At 42.4% G+C, this 20,000-nt stretch overlaps 2 protein-coding genes across 3 annotated transcripts in view; one reads left to right on the top strand and one right to left on the bottom strand.

Annotated features, from left to right (window-relative positions):
• Positions 1 to 20,000, bottom strand: part of LOC116048446 (VPS10 domain-containing receptor SorCS3-like) — a 1,378,075-nt gene that overhangs the window by 841,232 nt on the left and 516,843 nt on the right. The gene's annotated exons all lie outside the window — the stretch shown is intronic.
• stab2 (stabilin 2) overlaps positions 1 to 20,000 on the top strand; it is a 106,664-nt gene that overhangs the window by 43,240 nt on the left and 43,424 nt on the right. For both annotated transcript variants that reach the window (XM_036000484.1, XM_031311284.1), the window contains exons 35-47: positions 2,488 to 2,616; positions 3,885 to 3,947; positions 7,797 to 7,895; positions 10,652 to 10,847; positions 12,779 to 12,874; positions 13,116 to 13,173; positions 13,459 to 13,532; positions 14,107 to 14,232; positions 17,011 to 17,084; positions 17,175 to 17,246; positions 18,577 to 18,696; positions 18,790 to 18,834; positions 19,791 to 19,883. In XM_036000484.1, the coding sequence (XP_035856377.1) occupies positions 2,488 to 2,616; positions 3,885 to 3,947; positions 7,797 to 7,895; positions 10,652 to 10,847; positions 12,779 to 12,874; positions 13,116 to 13,173; positions 13,459 to 13,532; positions 14,107 to 14,232; positions 17,011 to 17,084; positions 17,175 to 17,246; positions 18,577 to 18,696; positions 18,790 to 18,834; positions 19,791 to 19,883 (1,245 nt within the window). The remainder of the gene's footprint in view (positions 1 to 2,487; positions 2,617 to 3,884; positions 3,948 to 7,796; positions 7,896 to 10,651; positions 10,848 to 12,778; positions 12,875 to 13,115; positions 13,174 to 13,458; positions 13,533 to 14,106; positions 14,233 to 17,010; positions 17,085 to 17,174; positions 17,247 to 18,576; positions 18,697 to 18,789; positions 18,835 to 19,790; positions 19,884 to 20,000) is intronic.

Raw genomic sequence — 20,000 nt, forward strand, 5'->3', positions numbered from 1 at the left:
CAACAGGGCAATTCAAAGTGCTTTACATGAAAACAGATTAAAAAATTTAAAACAGATAAAATACAAGAATAAAAGTTACAGTGCAGGAATTTCTCTTTATATGCTTATATAGATTGTCATACAGTGTCAACAATGCAACTTCAGTATAATAAATTAACAGTTATTTAAAGAAAGGCAACATCAAAAAGAAAGGTCTTCAGCCTTGATTTAAAAGAACTGAGAGTTGCAGCAGACCTGCAGTTTTCTGGGAGTTTGTTCCAGATGCGTGGAGCATAACAACTAAACGCTGCTCCCCCCTGTTTAGTTCTGACTAAACAGGTTAGCAGTCAAAAAACAGCAGGTAACAAAAAAGTACCGCGACAGATTCAGACTGGACGTTCACCTACGTGACTAGACCTAACTATCCGGCGCCGAACAGAGAGCAGCCACAGCTTAAGAAACTGCGCTGATGAGCCACGGAAAACAGGTGGTTGATAGGAGATTGCCTGCAGCTGCGAGTCATCCCGGGAGCGGCCAGTCACACACACTGCACTGTGAGAGAGGAGAAAGAGAGCGAGCAGAGGAGAGGGAGAGGAAAAGAGAGAGAGAAGACTCCAGGGAAGCCCAGCTTGTCACCTCCCCACTAGTGGATTCGTGACAGAATCAGAAACATAATCAGAATCAGTTGTATTGGCCGAGTATACTTACATACACAAGGAAATATGGACGTTGGTAGGTGTTAACCCTTCTGGGTGCTGTAATTGGGTCAAATTTGACCCGTTTAAAAAAAATGTATATCAGAAATATGGGTTTCTTTTAACCAAATTGCCGGATGCGTGTTGTATGTTATGGAATGGGTACAATTTATGATTACTTCCATTGAATTTTGGGTGTTTTATTCAATTTTATAGCATTTGAAAACATTTTTTAAATAGTTTCAAAACAGCATCCTGACTAAACTTTGACATAAACCGGTCTGTGATTCACTCAACATCCTCTGATCTTAACTATTAGTCAAAATAATTCATAATAATTCAAAAATGAGGTATAATTTTGTATAATTTGGGTTTATTGACTATATTTAAAAAAAAAAAGCATTTAGAAAAGCGACAAAAACGATGGGAAAAGTTCATGGTCGATGGGAAGAAAACAAAAGGGTTAGCTCTCTATACAACTCTAACAACTAGACATGTAGTAGTACACATTCAGTAGACAAATAGTAATATGGACACATACTGTACAATAGAGACAGTATGTGGTGGGGTGGTGATGGCGCAGTGGATATGACACATGCCTTTGGTGTGGGAGACCTGGGTTCGATTCCCACTGTGATACATCAACCAATGTGTCCCTGAGCTTACACCTCTGACATATATAGCAATTGTAAGTCACTTTGGATAAATGCTTCAGCTAAATGACATGTAATGTAATGTAATATACATATACATATAGGCACATAACATAATATACAGAAATACAAATATAGACATTATATCAAGTCAAGTACACATGGACTGGAATGTAAAGTGCAAAAAGTAATAGTGCAAAGTAGTGTGCAAAGATGCATATTGGACGTTAAGTATGTAATTTGTAGAGAAGTGGCCAAAGTGGGGATGACCCCACTTATCTGCAGTTCAGTAGAGTGATGGCAGTGGGAAAGAACCTGATCTTATGTCTGGTTGATACCGATCAATGTCATGGATCAATGATCAGGAAATAGCGGAAACTGTTGTGTTTCTCCTCAGCTGTGTGTGAACTGTTGTTTCTCCTCTGCTGTGTGTGAACTGTCATGTTCCTCAGCTGTGTGTTAACTGTCATGTTTCTCCTCAGCTGTGTGTTAACTGTCGTGTTTCTCCTCAGCTGTGTGTGAACTGTCTGCTGTTTGTGAACTGTCAAGTTTCTCCTCAGCTGTGTGTTAACTGTCATGTTTCTCCTCAGCTGTGTGTTAACTGTCATGTTTCTCCTCTGCTGTGTGTGAACTGTCGTGTTTCTCCTCTGCTGTGTGTTAACTGTCGTGTTTCTCCTCAGCTGTATGTTAACTGTCGTGTTTCTCCTCTGCTGTGTGTTAACTGTCGTGTTTCTCCTCAGCTGTGTGTTAACTGTCGTGTTTCTCCTCTGCTGTGTGTTAACTGTCATGTTTCTCCTCTGCTGTGTGTTAACTGTCGTGTTTCTCCTCAGCTGTGTGTGAACTGTCATGTTTCTCCTCAGCTGTGTGTTAACTGTCATGTTTCTCCTCTGCTGTGTGTTAACTGTCGTGTTTCTCCTCAGCTGTGTGTTAACTGTCGTGTTTCTCCTCTGCTGTGTGTTAACTGTCATGTTTCTCCTCTGCTGTGTGTTAACTGTCGTGTTTCTCCTCAGCTGTGTGTGAACTGTCATGTTTCTCCTCAGCTGTGTGTTAACTGTCGTGTTTCTCCTCTGCTGTGTGTGAACTGTCGTGTTTCTCCTCAGCTGTTCGTGAACTGTCATGTTTCTCCTCAGCTGTTTGTGAACTGTCGTGTTTCTCCTCAGCTGTTTGTGAACGGCGCTCAGATAAACACGTCCAACCTCCTGAGCGGTAAAGGAGTGATCCACGGCCTGTCAGCTGTTCTACTGATCAACAGGAACCGCTGCGATGATCTCCGCTACATCAAAGTCATGGTACAGTCAGCACATACAGCATGCAGTATATATACTAGACATACTGCAGTATACATACTACACACTGCAGAATATATACTACACATTCTGCAGTATAAATACTACACATCTTACAGTATACATATTACACATCTACAGTATAAATACTACACATACTGCACATACTACAGTATACATACAACACATACTGCACATACTACAGTATACATACTACACATACTATACATACTTCAGTATACATACTACACATACTATACATACTTCAGTATACATACTACACATACTATACATACTTCAGTATACATACTACACATACTGCACATACTACAGTATACACACTACACACACTGTAGTATACATACTACACATTCTACACACACTACAGTATACATACTACACACACTGTAGTATACATACTACACATACTACACACACTACAGTATACATACTACACATACTGCAGTATACATACTACACATACTATAGTATACATACTACACACTACAGTAAACATACTACACACACTACAGTATACATACTACACACTACAGTATACACACATACACACACTACAGTATACATACTACACACACTACAGTATACATACTACACACTACAGTATACACACATACACACACTACAGTATACATACTACAAACACTACAGTAGACATACTACACACACTACAGTATACATACTACACATACTACACACACTACAGTAGACATACTACACACACTACAGTATACATACTACACATACTACACACACTACAGTAGACCTACTACACACACTAAAGTATACATACTACACACTACAGTATACATACTACACATACTACAGTATACATACTACACACTACGGTAAACATACTACACACTACAGTATACATACATACACACACTACAGTATACATACTACACACACTACAGTATACATACTACACACTACGGTATACATACTACACACACTACAGTATACATACTACACACACTACAGTATACATACTACACACTACGGTATACATACTACACACACTACAGTATACATAATACACACATGGCAATTCAAGTAACAGTAAAGATAATAGAACTATGACTAGGAATAATAGTAGTAGCAGTGCAGGGCGTAGCAGGACCACGGGAGCAGCTGCAACCACCATCCAGGTGCCACCACAATCCAAGGAAATCTGCCGGGTTATAAGTACGTATAGGGCCAGACTGACACAAACTGCTGATTCATGACAACTCTCTCTCTACTCTCCAAAGGGACCGTGTCTGGACTGCATCTTCCCTCAGGGCAGAATCTGCCTGAATGAAACCATCCCAGACGTAAGATTTCTCACTTTCTGATCACACTGAAAATCAGCCGTAACTCATTCTAACTCCCAATGCTCAGAACCACTGAGGGTAATTTCTCATCGTGCAGGGACGGGTTAGGTTAGCCAACAAAACTTCTTAGGTTGTAGGGTAACTTCCGTTCTTGTCAACCTGGACCCTATTTCCCCATGTTTTGTGTCTAAGTGACTGATGGGAACAACAATCTTTGACATTGGTCCAGTATTAAGCAATAAACAAGCTACAATGTAAGTTAACAGGACAATTGTGCAGCTTGTATTTACCTTTACAAAAGTGCACATTTTGCCGCTGACAGACTCAGATTAATATTCTAAGTGTCTGACAACATTATGGAAAGGATTTCTAAGGAGGTCGACCTTTCTGTTAAAGAGTAAGATCCTTTTTTTTAAATTAAAAACATCTGCAAAATAGCGTTCGCTAAACCCACCAGACTCCATGTAAATAAAAGGCAATTTTAGCATTGTAAAATACACTTCGTTCAAAGTCGACAGAAACAAAATAAAACTATGAAAAGCCATTTTTGGTCGTCTTTCCACTTTTCCAACCATCACAATTCTAGTTTTGGTTGAAATAAACACATAGTTTACCGATTTATATGTGAAAATATGTTGGCTCCATACACGCTAAAAGTATTGTTTTTTTAAATGGAGTCTGGTGGGTTTCGGCTAGCGACTTCAGAGCTGTTTCTGGTTAAACAGAAAGACCTTTAAAATCTCTTTGAGACCTATCTCTGTAGGGATCCTTTCTATAATGTTGTCAGAGACACAGAATAATAATCTGAGTCTGTCAGCGGCAAAAACAGAACTTTTAGTGGACGTAAATACAAGCTGGACAATTGCCCTATTAACTTACATTACAGCTTGTTTCTTGTTAAATTCTGGACCAGTTTCAGAGATTGTTTTTCCCATCAGACACAGAAACATGGGAACATACACTACAGTAGAGTCCAGGTTGAGAAACTGGTATTACCCTTTAAAGGTTGTTCTTTGTTGACTTTGATATACTTATTTAGCTTTGTTAGTTGCATTTACTTACTACTACTTACTTACTACTTACTACACCCTGCTACGCTCTGCGATTCCCCGCAGTGTCCGACTGCGTCCTGCTGCGTCCACCCAGGCTGCTGTGCCACACTACACCCCATAATGCCCTGCTGTGCCCTACTATGACATGAACTACTACGACTACCATTGTGGTCACTGTTCCACTATCTTTATTATGACTATTATTGCCACCATTCACCACTCCCCCAACCGGTGCCGTCAGACACCGCCTACCAAGAGTCTGGGTCTGTCCGAGGTTTCTTCCTAACAAAAAAAAAGGGAGTTTTTCCTCGCCACTGTCGCTATAGCTACTGCTAATGCTTGCTCTTGAGGCAACCACTGTAATAGTTGGGGCTTCGTAAACTACAGAGTGTGGTCTAGACACTGGATCTGTAAAGTGTCTCGAGATAACTCTTGTTATGATTTGATACTATAAATAAAATTGAATTGAATTGAATTGAATTTAAAGATGCAGTAGGTAAGCCTTATAAAACTAACTTTCTGTCATATTTGCTGAAACTGACCCTATGTTCCAGTAGAAGCAGGTAATTAAAAAGAATCCGGCTCCTCTGGCACCACCTACAGCCTGTAGTGTGATTTGTAAAAATCCACCGCTCCCTGTTCAGATGCACCAATCAGGGCCAGGGGGGTGTCTAACTTCATGTCAATCACTGCTCATGCACACGCATTCATTCTCCCTTGTGGGGGAGGGGCTTAGGAGATCGTTTCGGGCTTTAGCGGAAAAGGGGGGAGGGACTGAGAAGTTGTTGATGTTCAAATTTTTTGGCTAAGTCCTGGATCTTTACAATCCTACCTACGGCACCTTTAATGTTTGGACAGACTGAAAAAAAGGCACAAACACGGCCAAACAAAAGTAAATAAATTTCTTTGCAGATGACTTGATTTTATATTTAGCTGATATTTAACTATTTACCTCCAAACGGTAAAGAGATGGTTGATGATTTCTCTAAAATATCTATGTGTAATATCTATAATATTTTGAATCTTTTAAAGGTGCACTATGAGTTCCTGCACGGTTTCAGCGTGATTTCATTTTTGTCTCAAATCGTAGTCATCTCTCCTTGATCCGCTAGCTGCCTGCCCCCTGAACACACCGTGAAAAAGCCCGGTCTCGGGAGACAACACAGGGGTCGCAAACGTCAAACAAACACTTGAGGCACAGGCTGTGCACCAAAATACAACAAACCACGTTCCAGCCAATCACCGACAAGATGGTTGGGGGAGGGTGTGGGGGTTAGTGACAGTTAGTCAGTTATGGTAGGGTTCCACACAGCGAAACACTAAGCAAATTTCGGCCAGCGAAATATTGCCTCGGGGGTGTGGGCGCGAAAACAACATGCCAGCCCTACACAGTCTATGAACAGAACAGTGGCTGCTAGCAGCTACCAGAGAGGGTTGAAGCTAGTTAGCTAGCAGGTAGTTTGCTAGCAAGCTATCGTTGCTATTGTAGCTTGTGAAATCTGTGTTGATACAGCGTCAATGTTCGCCAACAAAACATGCATTTAAACAAATGCACAAGTAGCCTAGCTGCCTGGCTAGGCTTACAATGAAATCCAATGTCCAAACATGCTAGCGATTAGCCTGTCGGTTAACTGAACATTTTGAGTGTTTAAACTATACAGTGGTCTATTTACTGGTGAATGTGCCCTGACTAAGTTTGTGTGTCATATAAATCACAATTTGTGTTGATACTGTCGGTACACGATCCGTTCTGCCTGCACGATCCGTTCTGCACATGCGCAAGATAATGCTGTTTTACCGAGGATACGACCTGCACGATCTGTTCCACGCTAGCCTATGGCTAGCCTCCTCCGGGAAGCTAACGTTAGTTTAGCTAACAGCTAATTCGGCTAACCGCTAGCTGACAGCTAGATTCAGTCTAAAATAACGTTAACTCAAACGTAATGGGAAAAGCAGGCTACAGCTAAATTAAGACTTCACAGTAATAACAATAAAGACAAGTATTGAGTGATTGTATTTTAAATGAGCACAAGTAAAGTAGAACTGACGTAACAGCTGTTATATATGTTAACGGTTATTTTCACGTTTTATTTTGAGGGTCTTTTAAAGTTATTACATGCTGTCTCAGCTAGCAGTTAGCCAAATTAGCTGTTAGCTAAACTGACGTTAGCTTGCCTGTGGAGGCTAACGGCAGACCGCTACAATCAGCTAGCGGTTAGCTGAATTAACTGCGCGAACATTTTGCGCATGCGCTGAACGGATCGTGCAGGCAGAACGGATCGTGTACCGACAGATACAAGTACCAATGTTCGTGTAGAAGCATTTCAATCGCATACAAATTTTCATGCTACAGCGCTGATAACCTCCGCCATCTTGGTCAGACTTTTTTTGTAACTCCCGCCTCCGAACACAAACACGCGGACCTGATTGGTTCTCGAGTGGTCCTCATTTGAATGAAGTTAAACTTTCGTCAACTTTCTTTCGCTCCCCTCGGCGATTCGCTCTCATCTCGCCCAATCAGGGCGAATTTCGTCTCCATTCAACCTCAATGAGAGCGAAGCGAGATTTCGCCGTGTGGAAACATACCGTTAGTCATGACAGTTACGGAAACATGGGGGGAGGGGCAAGCTTGCTCTGTTTTATTTTAAATTTACTTGGAAGGTCAACAGAAGTGACCATGCAGGAACACATAGTGCACCTTTAAGGTACACGTACAATCTATAATATCTTGCATCTTTTAAGGGACTTTTTGTAGAGAACGCAGCCTGTAACTACGATATCTTCCTGTACTCTGCAGAAATCGGTGAAGAAGAGGAAATGTATGTACTCTCGGATGTTTGAGGAAGAGCGTCTGCTGACCATCGGCTGCCGAGCCACCTGCCTGAAGAAAAACACCGTACGCAACTTTTTTACCTTTCATATTTTAACCCTTGTGTTATCTTCCATTCGACCATGTACTTGTCGTCCTGAAAATCACCTAACGTCCTAACGCTTTTTCTAAAGGTTTTCGTCTCTTTTTTTCAATGTTTTTGGCTCTTGTTTTTACGTTTTATGCTTCTTTTCACTACCATTTATAAACACCACTAACACCAACTTATTACTAGTGTTACACTCATTTTGGAATTCATGGTCAGTCAGTCCTTCCAGAAAAATGCGGAGTTTTTTTGTGATTGTTGCGGGCAAAAATCCTTGATTATGCGGCACGTTTTCTTAAAAAATGTGATGGAATATGCGGGATATTTATGCAATTTTATGCGATGAAATTGCGGGAACTTGCAAAAACTGCGGTTTCATCAGGGGAAAACGGCTGCTCTTGTGTGAAGTAAATGCAACATTTTTCAACTTTCTGCTAAGATATATGTGTGACTTCTTTTGCAACGAAAATGCGGGGATTATGAAATCCTGCAAGCCCCGCATATTTTGCGCGGAAATCGGCAATTTATGCGGCGAAAGTGCGGCGTATTTGAAAAAATGCGACCCCCACATAAATATGCAGACTTTGGCTGATTATGCGTTGAATTATGTGATCACATAATCTAGTAACTGATCAGTACACCTAATTGACAGGAAATTATACCTAATTCTTGAGTTAAAAAAAGCAGAAATCATGAATTATTTAGACTCATATTAAAGGAAGGATAATTACAGAAGGGTAAATGTCAACGTTCAGTCAAATGCAATTTTATTTTATTTTTTAAAACACCCAAAAGTCAATGAAAGTAGAGATCCTATCTTTTGTTGTACTTGCGAAGCGCGATGTGTGGAATCATCCAAATTAGGTAAATTAAAAAGAAACCCATATTTCTTATATAGACATTTTGAAAAACGGGTCAAATTTCACCCCAAGACAACGCAAGGATTAAACACAACATTCCCTGTGATCAGATCTGAGAGGAAATACATAACAGGGCTCACAAATCTGGGTTTCCAGACGGTCCGGGGAAAGTAAACATAACGACGAAAACATCGTAGCATAATGACGTCATCGTCGGAGAACGTTTGTCTGAGGATTTGGAGGAACTGAGTTGCTGCTTTACACTTTTGACGTTTTCTTGGACTGTTTTTTAAGCTGTCAAAGTGTTTCTTAAAAACATTTTGTTTTTACATTTCTGAGGCTTTTCAAAGTTTTTTCGACATACACTTTTCAGCACACTTTCACAGTGAACCTGAACATCTCCCACACTTTCACACTGACCCTGAACATATCCCACACTTTCACACTGACCCTGAACATCTCCCACACGTTCACACTGACCCTGAACATCTCCCACACGTTCACACTGACCCTGAACATCTCCCACACTTTCACACTGACCCTGAACATCTCCCACACTCCCACACTGAACCCCCACATCTCCCACACTCTCACACTGACCCTGAACATATCCCACACTCCCACACTGAACCCCCAAATCTCCCACACTTTCACACTGACCCTGAACATCTCCCACACTTTCACACTGACCCTGAACATCTCCCACACTTTCACACTGACCCTGAACATCTCCCACACTCCCACACTGAACCCCCACATCTCCCACACTCTCACACTGACCCTGAACATATCCCACACTCCCACACTGAACCCCCAAATCTCCCACACTTTCACACTGACCCTGAACATATCCCACACTTTCACACTGACCCTGAACATATCCCACACTCCCACACTGAACCCCCAAATCTCCCACACTTTCACACTGACCCTGAACATCTCCCACACTTTCAGACTGACCCTGAACATATCCCACACTTTCACACTGACCCTGAACATCTCCCACACTCCCACACTGAACCCCCACATCTCCCACACTCTCACACTGACCCTGAACATATCCCACACGTTCACACTGACCCTGAACATCTCCCACACTTTCACACTGACCCTGAACATATCCCACACTCCCACACTGAACCCCCAAATCTCCCACACTTTCACATTGACCCTGAACATCTCCCACACTCTCACACTGACCCTGAACATCTCCCACACTTGTTTTTCTGACGCTTTTGAAGTTCTCAAAATGTTTTTGGGACATTTTATTAGATTTTTATTTGACAAGTTTTTGTGGATTCATTGATGATTTTTCGACATTTTTGTCGATTCACGTAGTCATGACTAATCTGTTGTTCCTGTTTTATGGATTCATTGTATTAGTCTGTTTCGTCTGTATTTTGCATCTTAACCCTTGTGTGGTGTTCATATTTTTGTCACACAGCCAGTGTTCCCGGGTCTGGAGGACCCACCACATTATTAGACTTTTAAAGTGTCGCGTTTCTTGAGTTTATTTAAATAAAAGGTCCATCTAGACATGTTTAGGCGCACTTTGTCATGTATCATGCATCATGTATTTTTGTTTTGTTTTGCTTGTTTGTTTTGTCAATGTCACTATTATGTGTACCTTTTAATGTATAGTGAATGAGCGCTGTGTGATTGCTGGCTGTCTCTATGTTAGTCTTATGTCCCCTGCCTAGGGACCGCAGATGGAAAGTAGTTATTTTAACAAATTCTGGCATATTTTCATGGTGTTTTTATACAACAATGTTCATAAATATGCATGGTCCCTATAAAAAAAAAAAAAAAAAAACATGCTTTCTTAACTAGCTTCTAGGCTGGTAAGTAAAGACAGTAATCAGTAGAGGTGTGTGCAGGTGCGGAGATGCTGCGGAGGGTTTTTCGGGGAACACTGTGAGCCGTGTCCCGGGCCGGAGGGGGCGCCCTGCTTCGGTAATGGGGCGTGTTCGGACGGGACCAACGGGACCGGAGTCTGTCGCTGTTACAGAGGCTTCAACGGGACGGCGTGTGAAACGTGCGAGAGCGGGAAATACGGAGTCCACTGTGATCAGGGTACGTCTTTAAAACTACACTTTACGACTCATCACATCTCACTCCCAGCGCCTCAGACAGCGATCTTTGGTGTTTGTTACTAAAGCTAATAGTCTCCTTTAGCGTCATGTTAGGACGCGCTCTGTCGGGACTCTTGGCATCACTTTTTGACCCTCTGGGTCGGGTCGTACGTTTTACTGACATGAAGCACAAGAACGGGGCAGTTAGGCTTTCATGCACACTGGCTGCGTGGCGTGAGCGTGGCGTGAGCGTGGCGTGAGCGTGGCGTGGCGGCTGCGTGGCGTTTTCTATGTGTTGGCACACCAGAAACGTGTCTGACGCGGCGCTGCTGCTGCTGCTAGCCTTGTCTGTACACATGGATGTTTCCCATGAACATAAATATATACTGATCTGATTACAGCAAAGACAACGTCGGCAGGATTTATGGCAAAATAGGCTCCAGAATATTTCATTCTGCATTGACAGGTGCAATATTTGAAAATCGATAAATATTTATGTATTTTTTTTTTTTAAATTACATTTATGAATTGTATTTGTGTCAAAATGACATATAACCATCTTTTCGTATTCTGTTTTGCCTGGAAACGCTTCCTACACGCATGCGTGTTGCTTGAAAAATAGGCGTTGGCCCTATTTCTAGCATGCACGCAAGTCTCGAGCCGCGCCTGAGTCTTGCGTGTCACGCAGGCAGTGTGCAGGAGGCCTTAGGGTTAGGAAAAGATGGTGGGTGGGGTTACAAAGTGTCTACATCTTACTCTCTACCGTTATATCTCTGCATACTACTCTCTACCGTTGTCTCTCTACATACTACTCTCTACCGTTGTCTCTCTACATACTACTCTCTACTGTTGTCTCTCTACATACTACTCTCTACTGTTGTCTCTCTACATACTACTCTCTACTGTTGTCTCTCTACATACTACTCTCTACTGCTGTCTCTCTACATAATACTCTCTATTGTTGTCTCTCTACATACTACTCTCTACTGCTGTCTCTCTACATAATACTCTCTACCGTTGTCTCTCTACCGTTGTCTCTCTTCATACTACTCTCTACTGTTGTCTCTCTACATACTACTCTCTACTGCTGTCTCTCTACATACTACTCTCTACTGTTGTCTCTCTACATACTACTCTCTACTGTTGTCTCTCTACATACTACTCTCTACTGCTGTCTCTCTACATACTCTCCACTGTTGTCTCTCTACATACTACTCTCTACTGTTGTCTCTCTACATACTACTCTCTACTGCTGTCTCTCTACATACTCTCTACTGTTGTCTCTCTACATACTACTCTCTACTGTTGTCTCTCTACATACTACTCTCTACTGCTGTCTCTCTACATAATACTCTCTACTGTTGTCTCTCTACATACTACTCTCTACTGCTGTCTCTCTACATACTACTCTCTACTGTTGTCTCTCTACATACTACTCTCTACTGTTGTCTCTCTACATACTACTCTCTACTGCTGTCTCTCTACATACTACTCTCTACTGCTGTCTCTCTACATACTACTCTCTACTGCTGTCTCTCTACCGTTGTCTCTCTTCATACTACTCTCTACTGTTGTCTCTCTACATACTACTCTCTACTGCTGTCTCTCTACCGTTGTCTCTCTACATACTACTCTCTACTGCTGTCTCTCTACATACTACTCTCTACTGTTGTCTCTCTACATACTACTCTCTACTGCTGTCTCTCTACCGTTGTCTCTCTACATACTACTCTCTACCGTTGTCTCTCTACCATTGTCTCTCTAGTTTTTTTTTCTCTCTATATCGAAACATTGTGTACAGGGGCCTTCGAGCAAGTAGAATTATTTTTCACCTGACCGGACGACTGTAAAAGAACCTTAACGATGAACCCTGATAGATAACATTATTTATAATATATATTTCTAATAAACTGTGTGTCATTCCTTGTGCAGAATGCGGCTGTAAGAACGGCCTCTGTAACGGCGGGCTGAACGGAGACGGGACGTGTGAGTGTGACGTCGGCTGGAGAGGAGTCCTCTGTGACGAGAGTATGAACCCCCAAATCTCCCACACTCCCACACTGACCCTGAACATCTCCCACACTTTCACACTGAATCCCCAAATCACTTTCATACTGACCCTGAACATGAGGTTTTTGAGCATTTTTGTCGTTTTTTTATTTTACTTCTCTGACACTTTGACACTGAAGGCTGAGGGACACAATTCTGACATTTTCACCTTTTAAATTACAACTCATAATATTTTGACTCTGTTTGTTGCTCGTTGCAGAGATTGAATCCACAGCGGATGAACTGTGTGGCTCCGTGAAATGTCACACGAGCGCAAAGTAAGTTACACAAACTTTATTTCAAGCCTAATATTTTAATTACAAAGAAAACAAACCAAATAAATAGATATAACACATGAGGCCAGTACGTACGGTCAGAGGTTACTGATATAAGGATACATATACATACGTTCATGCAGTTACATACACAGTTATATGTACATACAAACACATCATAAACGTGTCACAAAAATGTTTTTAAAGTCTCCAAATCAGCAGATAGATAGATGGAACAGACTTCCTGTTGATGAACTAAGATGTTTTTTGTTTCTTCTCGTCTGATAGTTGTGTGATCCGACCGTCCGGCTCTCAGTGTCTCTGTGCTGCTGGTTTCCAGGGAAACGGGTCTTTCTGTCAAGGTAACTGTGTGTGTGTCTGTCTGTGTGTGTGTGTGTCTGTCTGTCTGTGTGTGTGTGTGTGTCTGTCTGTGTGTGTGCGTGTTTCTGTGTGCGTGCGCATTTGTGTGCATGTGTGTGTGCTTGTGTGTGTGTGTGTGTGTGTGTGTGTGTGTGTGAGTATTTGTGTGTGTGTACGTGTGTGTGTGTGTGTGTGTGTGTCTGTGTCTGTGTGTGTGTGTGTGTGTGTGTGTGTGTGTCTGTGTATCTGTGTGTGTGTGTGTGTGTGTCTGTCTGTCTGTCTGTCTGTCTGTATGTGTGTGTGTGTGTGTGTGTCTGTATCTGTATGTGTGTGTGTGTGTGTGTGTGTGTGTGTGTGTGTGTGTGTGTGTCTGTGTGTCTGTCTGTGTGTGTGTGTGTGTGTGTGTGTGTGTGTGTGTGTGTGTGTCTGTATCTGTATGTGTGTGTGTGTGTGTGTGTGTGTGTGTGTGTGTGTGTGTGTGTGTGTGTGTGTGTGTCTGTGTGTGTGTGTGTGTCTGTGTCTGTGGATGAAGATGATGATGATGATGATGACGATGATGATGATGTTGTTTTGTAGCGACAGACGTGTGTTTGGCGGATAACGGCGGCTGCAGCCTGTACGCCGTCTGTAAGAGGACTCGGCCCGGCCGCAGAGACTGCAGCTGTAACAGCGGTTACCATGGAGACGGACTTGTTTGTGTCGGTATGTTCACTGCTGTTCTTATTATTAGGGTTCAAACCCCCGAGTTGTCATCTTCCGCCGCCGCTGCTCAAATTGCTGTGAGCCGGATGAGTTAGAAACAAGAAACTTGTGACCAGAACAGTAATATGAGCCCAGCCGGCCACATGGTGGCGCTGTAACTAACGCCCAAAAACAGGAGTCTGGAAAGGCCACGCCCCCCCCCCATCTGAGGGAACAGAAACGACTGCCTGGGAAAAGTTTTAAAACCTTTTTTTGCTCAATAAATATTTGATCGGCAGCAGGTTTCAGTTCAGGGACTGAATGCAATGGAGAGTGCTCCTTGAAGCCTTAAATGTGCGGTATACTTGCTGCAGCCGACCTTTTGCACTCAGATGTGATGTCATGGGAGCGTCGTAACTATTTATACTCGCGCGTGGTGGTCGCGAAAAGTTACAGTCTTCTCCTGAACAGAGGTGTCGCAACTGAGGTAAGGCTACCAACTTTGCTATTTTTACAGACTAGAAGAAGAAGAAAAAGGTAAACAACGGCAGAACTGGCAGCAGCATTGCCGTCAATGCTTTGATTTGATTCGATGACCTACTTTGTCGGATCAAGCCTTTCATTCACCATAAAAGAAGTCATCTTAAGCCAGTAAGTTTACAAGAGAGATTTGCAGTGACTCTGAGAGTCCTGGCATCCAGTTGCCCTCAAACTCATCCATGCTTCCTGTTTCCACTTTGTCTCGCGCCGCTGAAAAAAATAGAGTGGTGCGCGACTTCTGTGAGATCTATGTCATTTTGACGTCACATTGGGGCACGACAGGTCGGCTGCAGCGACTGTAAAAAGGCCTTTATGTCCCATAGGGCAGTGTTTCTCAAATGGGGGTATGTGTACCCCTAGGGGTACTTTGGAGGACTGCAGGGGGGTATGTGACATATATACTAGGCTGTAGTTCAGTGTGCTGATGTGCTGCAACAGCAGCAATCGGCAGAATGACTATTATCCTGCATGCTTACTATTCCGCCACATCTTTGTCCCGCTACTAGTCACGGAGCGTTGCCCACACATGCACATGAATACATCAAAACGTGTGTAATGATTGGGAATGGTGTGCTATGACTTTTCTAAGAGATTTGTCGCGCGGCTTTCACAAAATCGGCAATACATTTTCCCATAGACTTTAATGGGAAATCTTCGGGAAATTGCTTAAGATAGCTCAAAACAACCCCTCTTTGGGGCCATACTGTATCGCCATACTTTAATGTAGAAAAATAATTAAAAGTTTAAACCAAAGACAAGACTTTGGCCTTTATTGGGCTGAATGGGCATTCTGATATCAAGCACAGTTTCTACCAAATCACAGTTTATGTATCGTCCAGTTTTCAGACCATTTGAGATTTTCCAATGTGTGTGCATGGGGGCAGAATGTTGAGAGCTAGAGGGGAGGACAAAGGGTGATGCTGCAGTACAATTCTCTGAAATTTTCCAAACAAATTGCTCTCTACCCTACAGTTTTCACTCTTCATACATCATGGTTGATCAAAATGTAGGAAATATTGTGCCGGTCGCAGACATGTAACTATGGAATCCACCAGACTAAAACTTTTGGCTCTGTTCATACCAACTGCCGATAGAAACAATGAAAAGAAATATCTGGAAGGACGCAGACGGTTCCCTGTTTGTTACCTGCTCTGTGTCGCATTGATTTGACACCACAAACATAAAAACCACATCAATGCGTTCGCCAGACTTTTGACTCTCTTGTGATGATTATATTTTTGCCGTTTGGTACCACGGTTTTTGAATTACAGAACAAACTTAAGAGGTATAATTATAATTAAATGGACATGTTTGACCCATTAAAGATACTGTCTCCCCCTCCTTCCTCTACTCCCTCACTGTGGAAATCTCCATAGCAACAAGTTCTGACACACACACCTCCTTTCATGGAGACTCTTTACTGTAGGCCGTGTTGTCCTCTCTTTACAGGACACGTCAATTAGCAGATTTACTGTTAGCCAGTGTTATTCGGATGTGCCCCAGGTAGTAGGCACACTGTCAAAATTTCCTGCAGAATTTTCTAGTTACTGCTACTGTCTTTTTTTTCTCCAAGTTTGTCTCTTTTTTTTAAGTTTTTGTCACTGTTTTTGAAGTTTATCACCTTTTTTTGAAGGTTTTGTCATTTGTTTTGACCTATTCTTGCCTTTCTTCTTTACTTTTTTCTACTGTCTTTTTTCAAAGTTGTTTTTTTTCCTGCTTTTTTCAACGTTTTTGTCACTTTTTTCGAAGTTTGTTGCTTATTTGAATTTGTTGTCACTCTCGTCGCCCTAGTGTTGCCTTGTTACTGAGTTTTTATTACTATTTTCGACCTATTCTTGCCTTATTTCCTTCTTTTGACCGTCTTTTTCCAAGTTTTTTGTCATTTTTTTCCCATCATCATTTAAAGGTTTTCCAGGTACAAGACTGTTGTTTAGTAAATCTATCCTGGATAGATGGATAGATAGATAGATAGATAGATAGATAGATAGATAGATAGATAGATAGATGTATTCTTCCTCTTTATAGAGGATTATTTTCTACCAAACATTATTCGCGCTGGTTAGGGGGTACATGGCTTAAAAAAAAATGTTCAAAGGGGAACATTATTGAAAAAAGCTTGCGAACCACTGTTTTTGGGGAGGAAGAGTAAGTAAGTAAGTGTTTCAGTTCCCCCCAAATGTTTCTGACCTTCAAAATAAAACATGAATGTGACTCTGTGGTGTGTTTGAGGGCTGTGGGACTTCTGTGTTTCTCCGGCAGAAATCAACCCGTGTCTGGAAGGAAACGGTGGTTGCCACGCCAACGCAGAATGTGTTCACGTCGGCCCAAACAAAGTAAGAACTGATTTCCTGTCTGATGAGGGAGATTTAATGTAAAACGGTGTGAAAGAGACGTGTTTATTTGATTTGATTGTTTTTCTGCAGACTTCCTGTTCCTGCAGCGACGGTTACTCAGGCGACGGACAGATCTGTAAGGTGATCGACTTGTGTCGGAAGGTGGGTTTGTCTCTCCTGACTGGATCTAAAGAGCGGAGAAAAGAAAAAACAAAAGCACTGCGAGAAGAATACACAACAACATATTGTGGAAAGTTGATTAACCCTCCTGTTGTCTCCGGGTCAAATTTTACCCATTTTCAAAAAGTGTCTATATCAGAAATTTGGGTTTTTCTTACAACCAAATTGTCCAAAAATGAACATGGATGGTTCTATAAAACGCTCTTCTCAAGTAAGTAAGTTCACTACTTTCATTGAATTTTGGGTTTTTTATAAAATTTTATAGCATATTTCTGCTTTTTACCACCCTTACAGTTAGTTAGTGTAGGTTGGTAGTAGTGGGGAAAAAGAGGCAAACGTAAAAAAAATGTCAAAAAAATTACAAGTGAAAATCTGTCAAACAAAGCGACAAAAAAGCAACAAAAATATCAAAAGAAAATCGAAAACTTTGAAAAAAACTTTGAAAAGAATGAAAAAACTAGACAAAAAAATTCAAGAATTCAAGAATTCAACAAAAAGTTCCAGAAGCTGGAAAAAAATGCAAAAAAATGTTTAAAAAGGTGCTAACATTTCTTTAGCCGGGAGGACAACACAAGGGTTAAATAACAAATGCACCTGCGCCCATCTGTGGCCCATGGGCGTGCTGGTCTTACAGGGAGGTGTGTTCAGGTGCATTCTGGGCGTGCTGGTCTTACAGGGAGGTGTGTTCAGGTGCATTCTGGGCGTGCTGGTCTTACAGGGAGGTGTGTTCAGGTGCATTCTGGGCGTGCTGGTCTTACAGGGAGGTGTGTTCAGGTGCATTCTGGGCGTGCTGGTCTTACAGGGAGGTGTGTTCAGGTGCATTCTGGGAGTATTTCTATCTTGAGGCAGCAGGAAGTGATGGCACACACAGGGACGCACAGCAGCAGCACACACACACACACACACACACACACATGCAGAAGATTACAAATAAAAATATTACGGTGCAAATCCTCCATCATAACAGCAATGCTCCAAGGTCCAAACGCGCCTGGCTTTTAAAGGGAATGGGAGATGATCTCTGATTGGTTGATTGCATGTTACGCCCAAAACACCCCTCTGATTAATGAAGACACTAAGTACAACCCTTTAGAACCATGCGCCCGGCACACGGACCCTTTTCTCCGCCGTCAAACTAGCAAAAGTGGATTTGGACACGCCCTAAACACACCTAAACTCAGATTGTTAAAATAGGGCCCGTAGTGTTTCTGTCAGTCACCTTTGTGCTGCTGATGTTTCTACGTTTTTGGCGGGTTCTTTTTCCCATTTGTTTGTTGCATTTTCTGTAACTTTTTCTCCCCGATGTTTCCAGAAAAACGGCGGCTGCCACCAGGCCGCCTCCTGCAACACGACGGGTCCGGGTGTTCGCAGCTGCAGGTGTAACGCGAACTACATCGGAGACGGCGTGACCTGCAGAGGCCACGTGGCGAGGGTGAGCGGAGATATGAAATCATAATCAGAGCAGTACAGCATAATATTATAAAGTATCAGAGGAGTGTGTGAAGTAACGGCTGTCTCTCTGCAGGAGATCGTGGTCAGGAAGCTAACTGAGTTTTACCACACTGTGATGGTGAGTCATCCACTCGTTCACTCATTCATTAATTCATTCATTTATTCAGCCTTTATTTCAACATTGAGTCAGTTCCAAAGACGTAGAAAGAAAAAACAGAAACAATGTATGTTTTAACTAGGGATGCACCGAATCCAGATTTTTGGGGTTCGGCCGAATCCTGAATCCACTGGTTGAGATTCTGCTGAATCCTCGTCCCATCCTCAGTCCATGAACACAGTAAACTCATTAATGAAGTAAACAGTGACTGTCCTTCCTTTGCCGTACCTGAAGTTGCTGCATTTTGGCTGCTGTCTGTAGATTCCTTCATGCACAACTCGTATTCTTCCAGATGTTTGATTCCAGATGTTGTAACAGCGGTGATGTTGTGTATAGTTTAGGGTCCTCGCCACCACCAGACTAATCAGCATTGCAGATTGAACATGTAGCTGGACTTGAATGGCCTTCTTTTGACTGAAAGTTCTGCCAAACTACACTTTTTCTGCTCACCAGTTCCATTTTCACTTCCTCACAGCCTGCTGCATTGAACGCTCCACCTACGTAAACACCTTCCTGTAATCAACGGCGCCGTCATTACGGCGACCAGCGTAGCGCGCCTAGTGCAGGCGCTGGGTTCGGGTCGCTGGGAAAAAATTCTAAGGTTCGGCAGAAACCAGAACCCTGTCAAAAAGCCCAATATTCGGCCGAATCCGAATCAAGCGCATCCCTGATTTTGAGAGAAAGTCGGTAGCAACAGCATTATGAAGACAATACAAAGCTACCAAAACACTATAAATTGTACGTTATTTGACGGATGAATTAGGAGAATAAGGATGCAAACAAACACGATTACAAGTCATATTCCTGAATAGTCCGAAAGGTAAAAGAGAGTTTATTCTAAGGAGGTTGTTCCAGTTTGAGTAAAAAAAACACAGATGAACTCTGAAACACTAATGAAATGTCTTTTCTGTTTCCAGGCAGTGGAAATTTCTCTGAAAGGCCGCGGCCCGTTCACCGTCTTCCCTCCCAACGCCGACGCCTTCGCAGCCGACAGAAACGGCGACGGAAAGGTGACGCTTTCCCTTTTAAATGTTTAGCCATGTTCCCAGCTTTCTTCAGACTCAAGCTGATTCTCTGGTGCCTTAAATTGCCTCCTCGACTCCTCCACTTGCCTCCCTTCCAAGCGG

The sequence above is a fragment of the Sander lucioperca genome, chromosome 4 (assembly GCF_008315115.2).
Source record: "Sander lucioperca isolate FBNREF2018 chromosome 4, SLUC_FBN_1.2, whole genome shotgun sequence".
NCBI lineage: Eukaryota > Metazoa > Chordata > Actinopteri > Perciformes > Percidae > Sander > Sander lucioperca.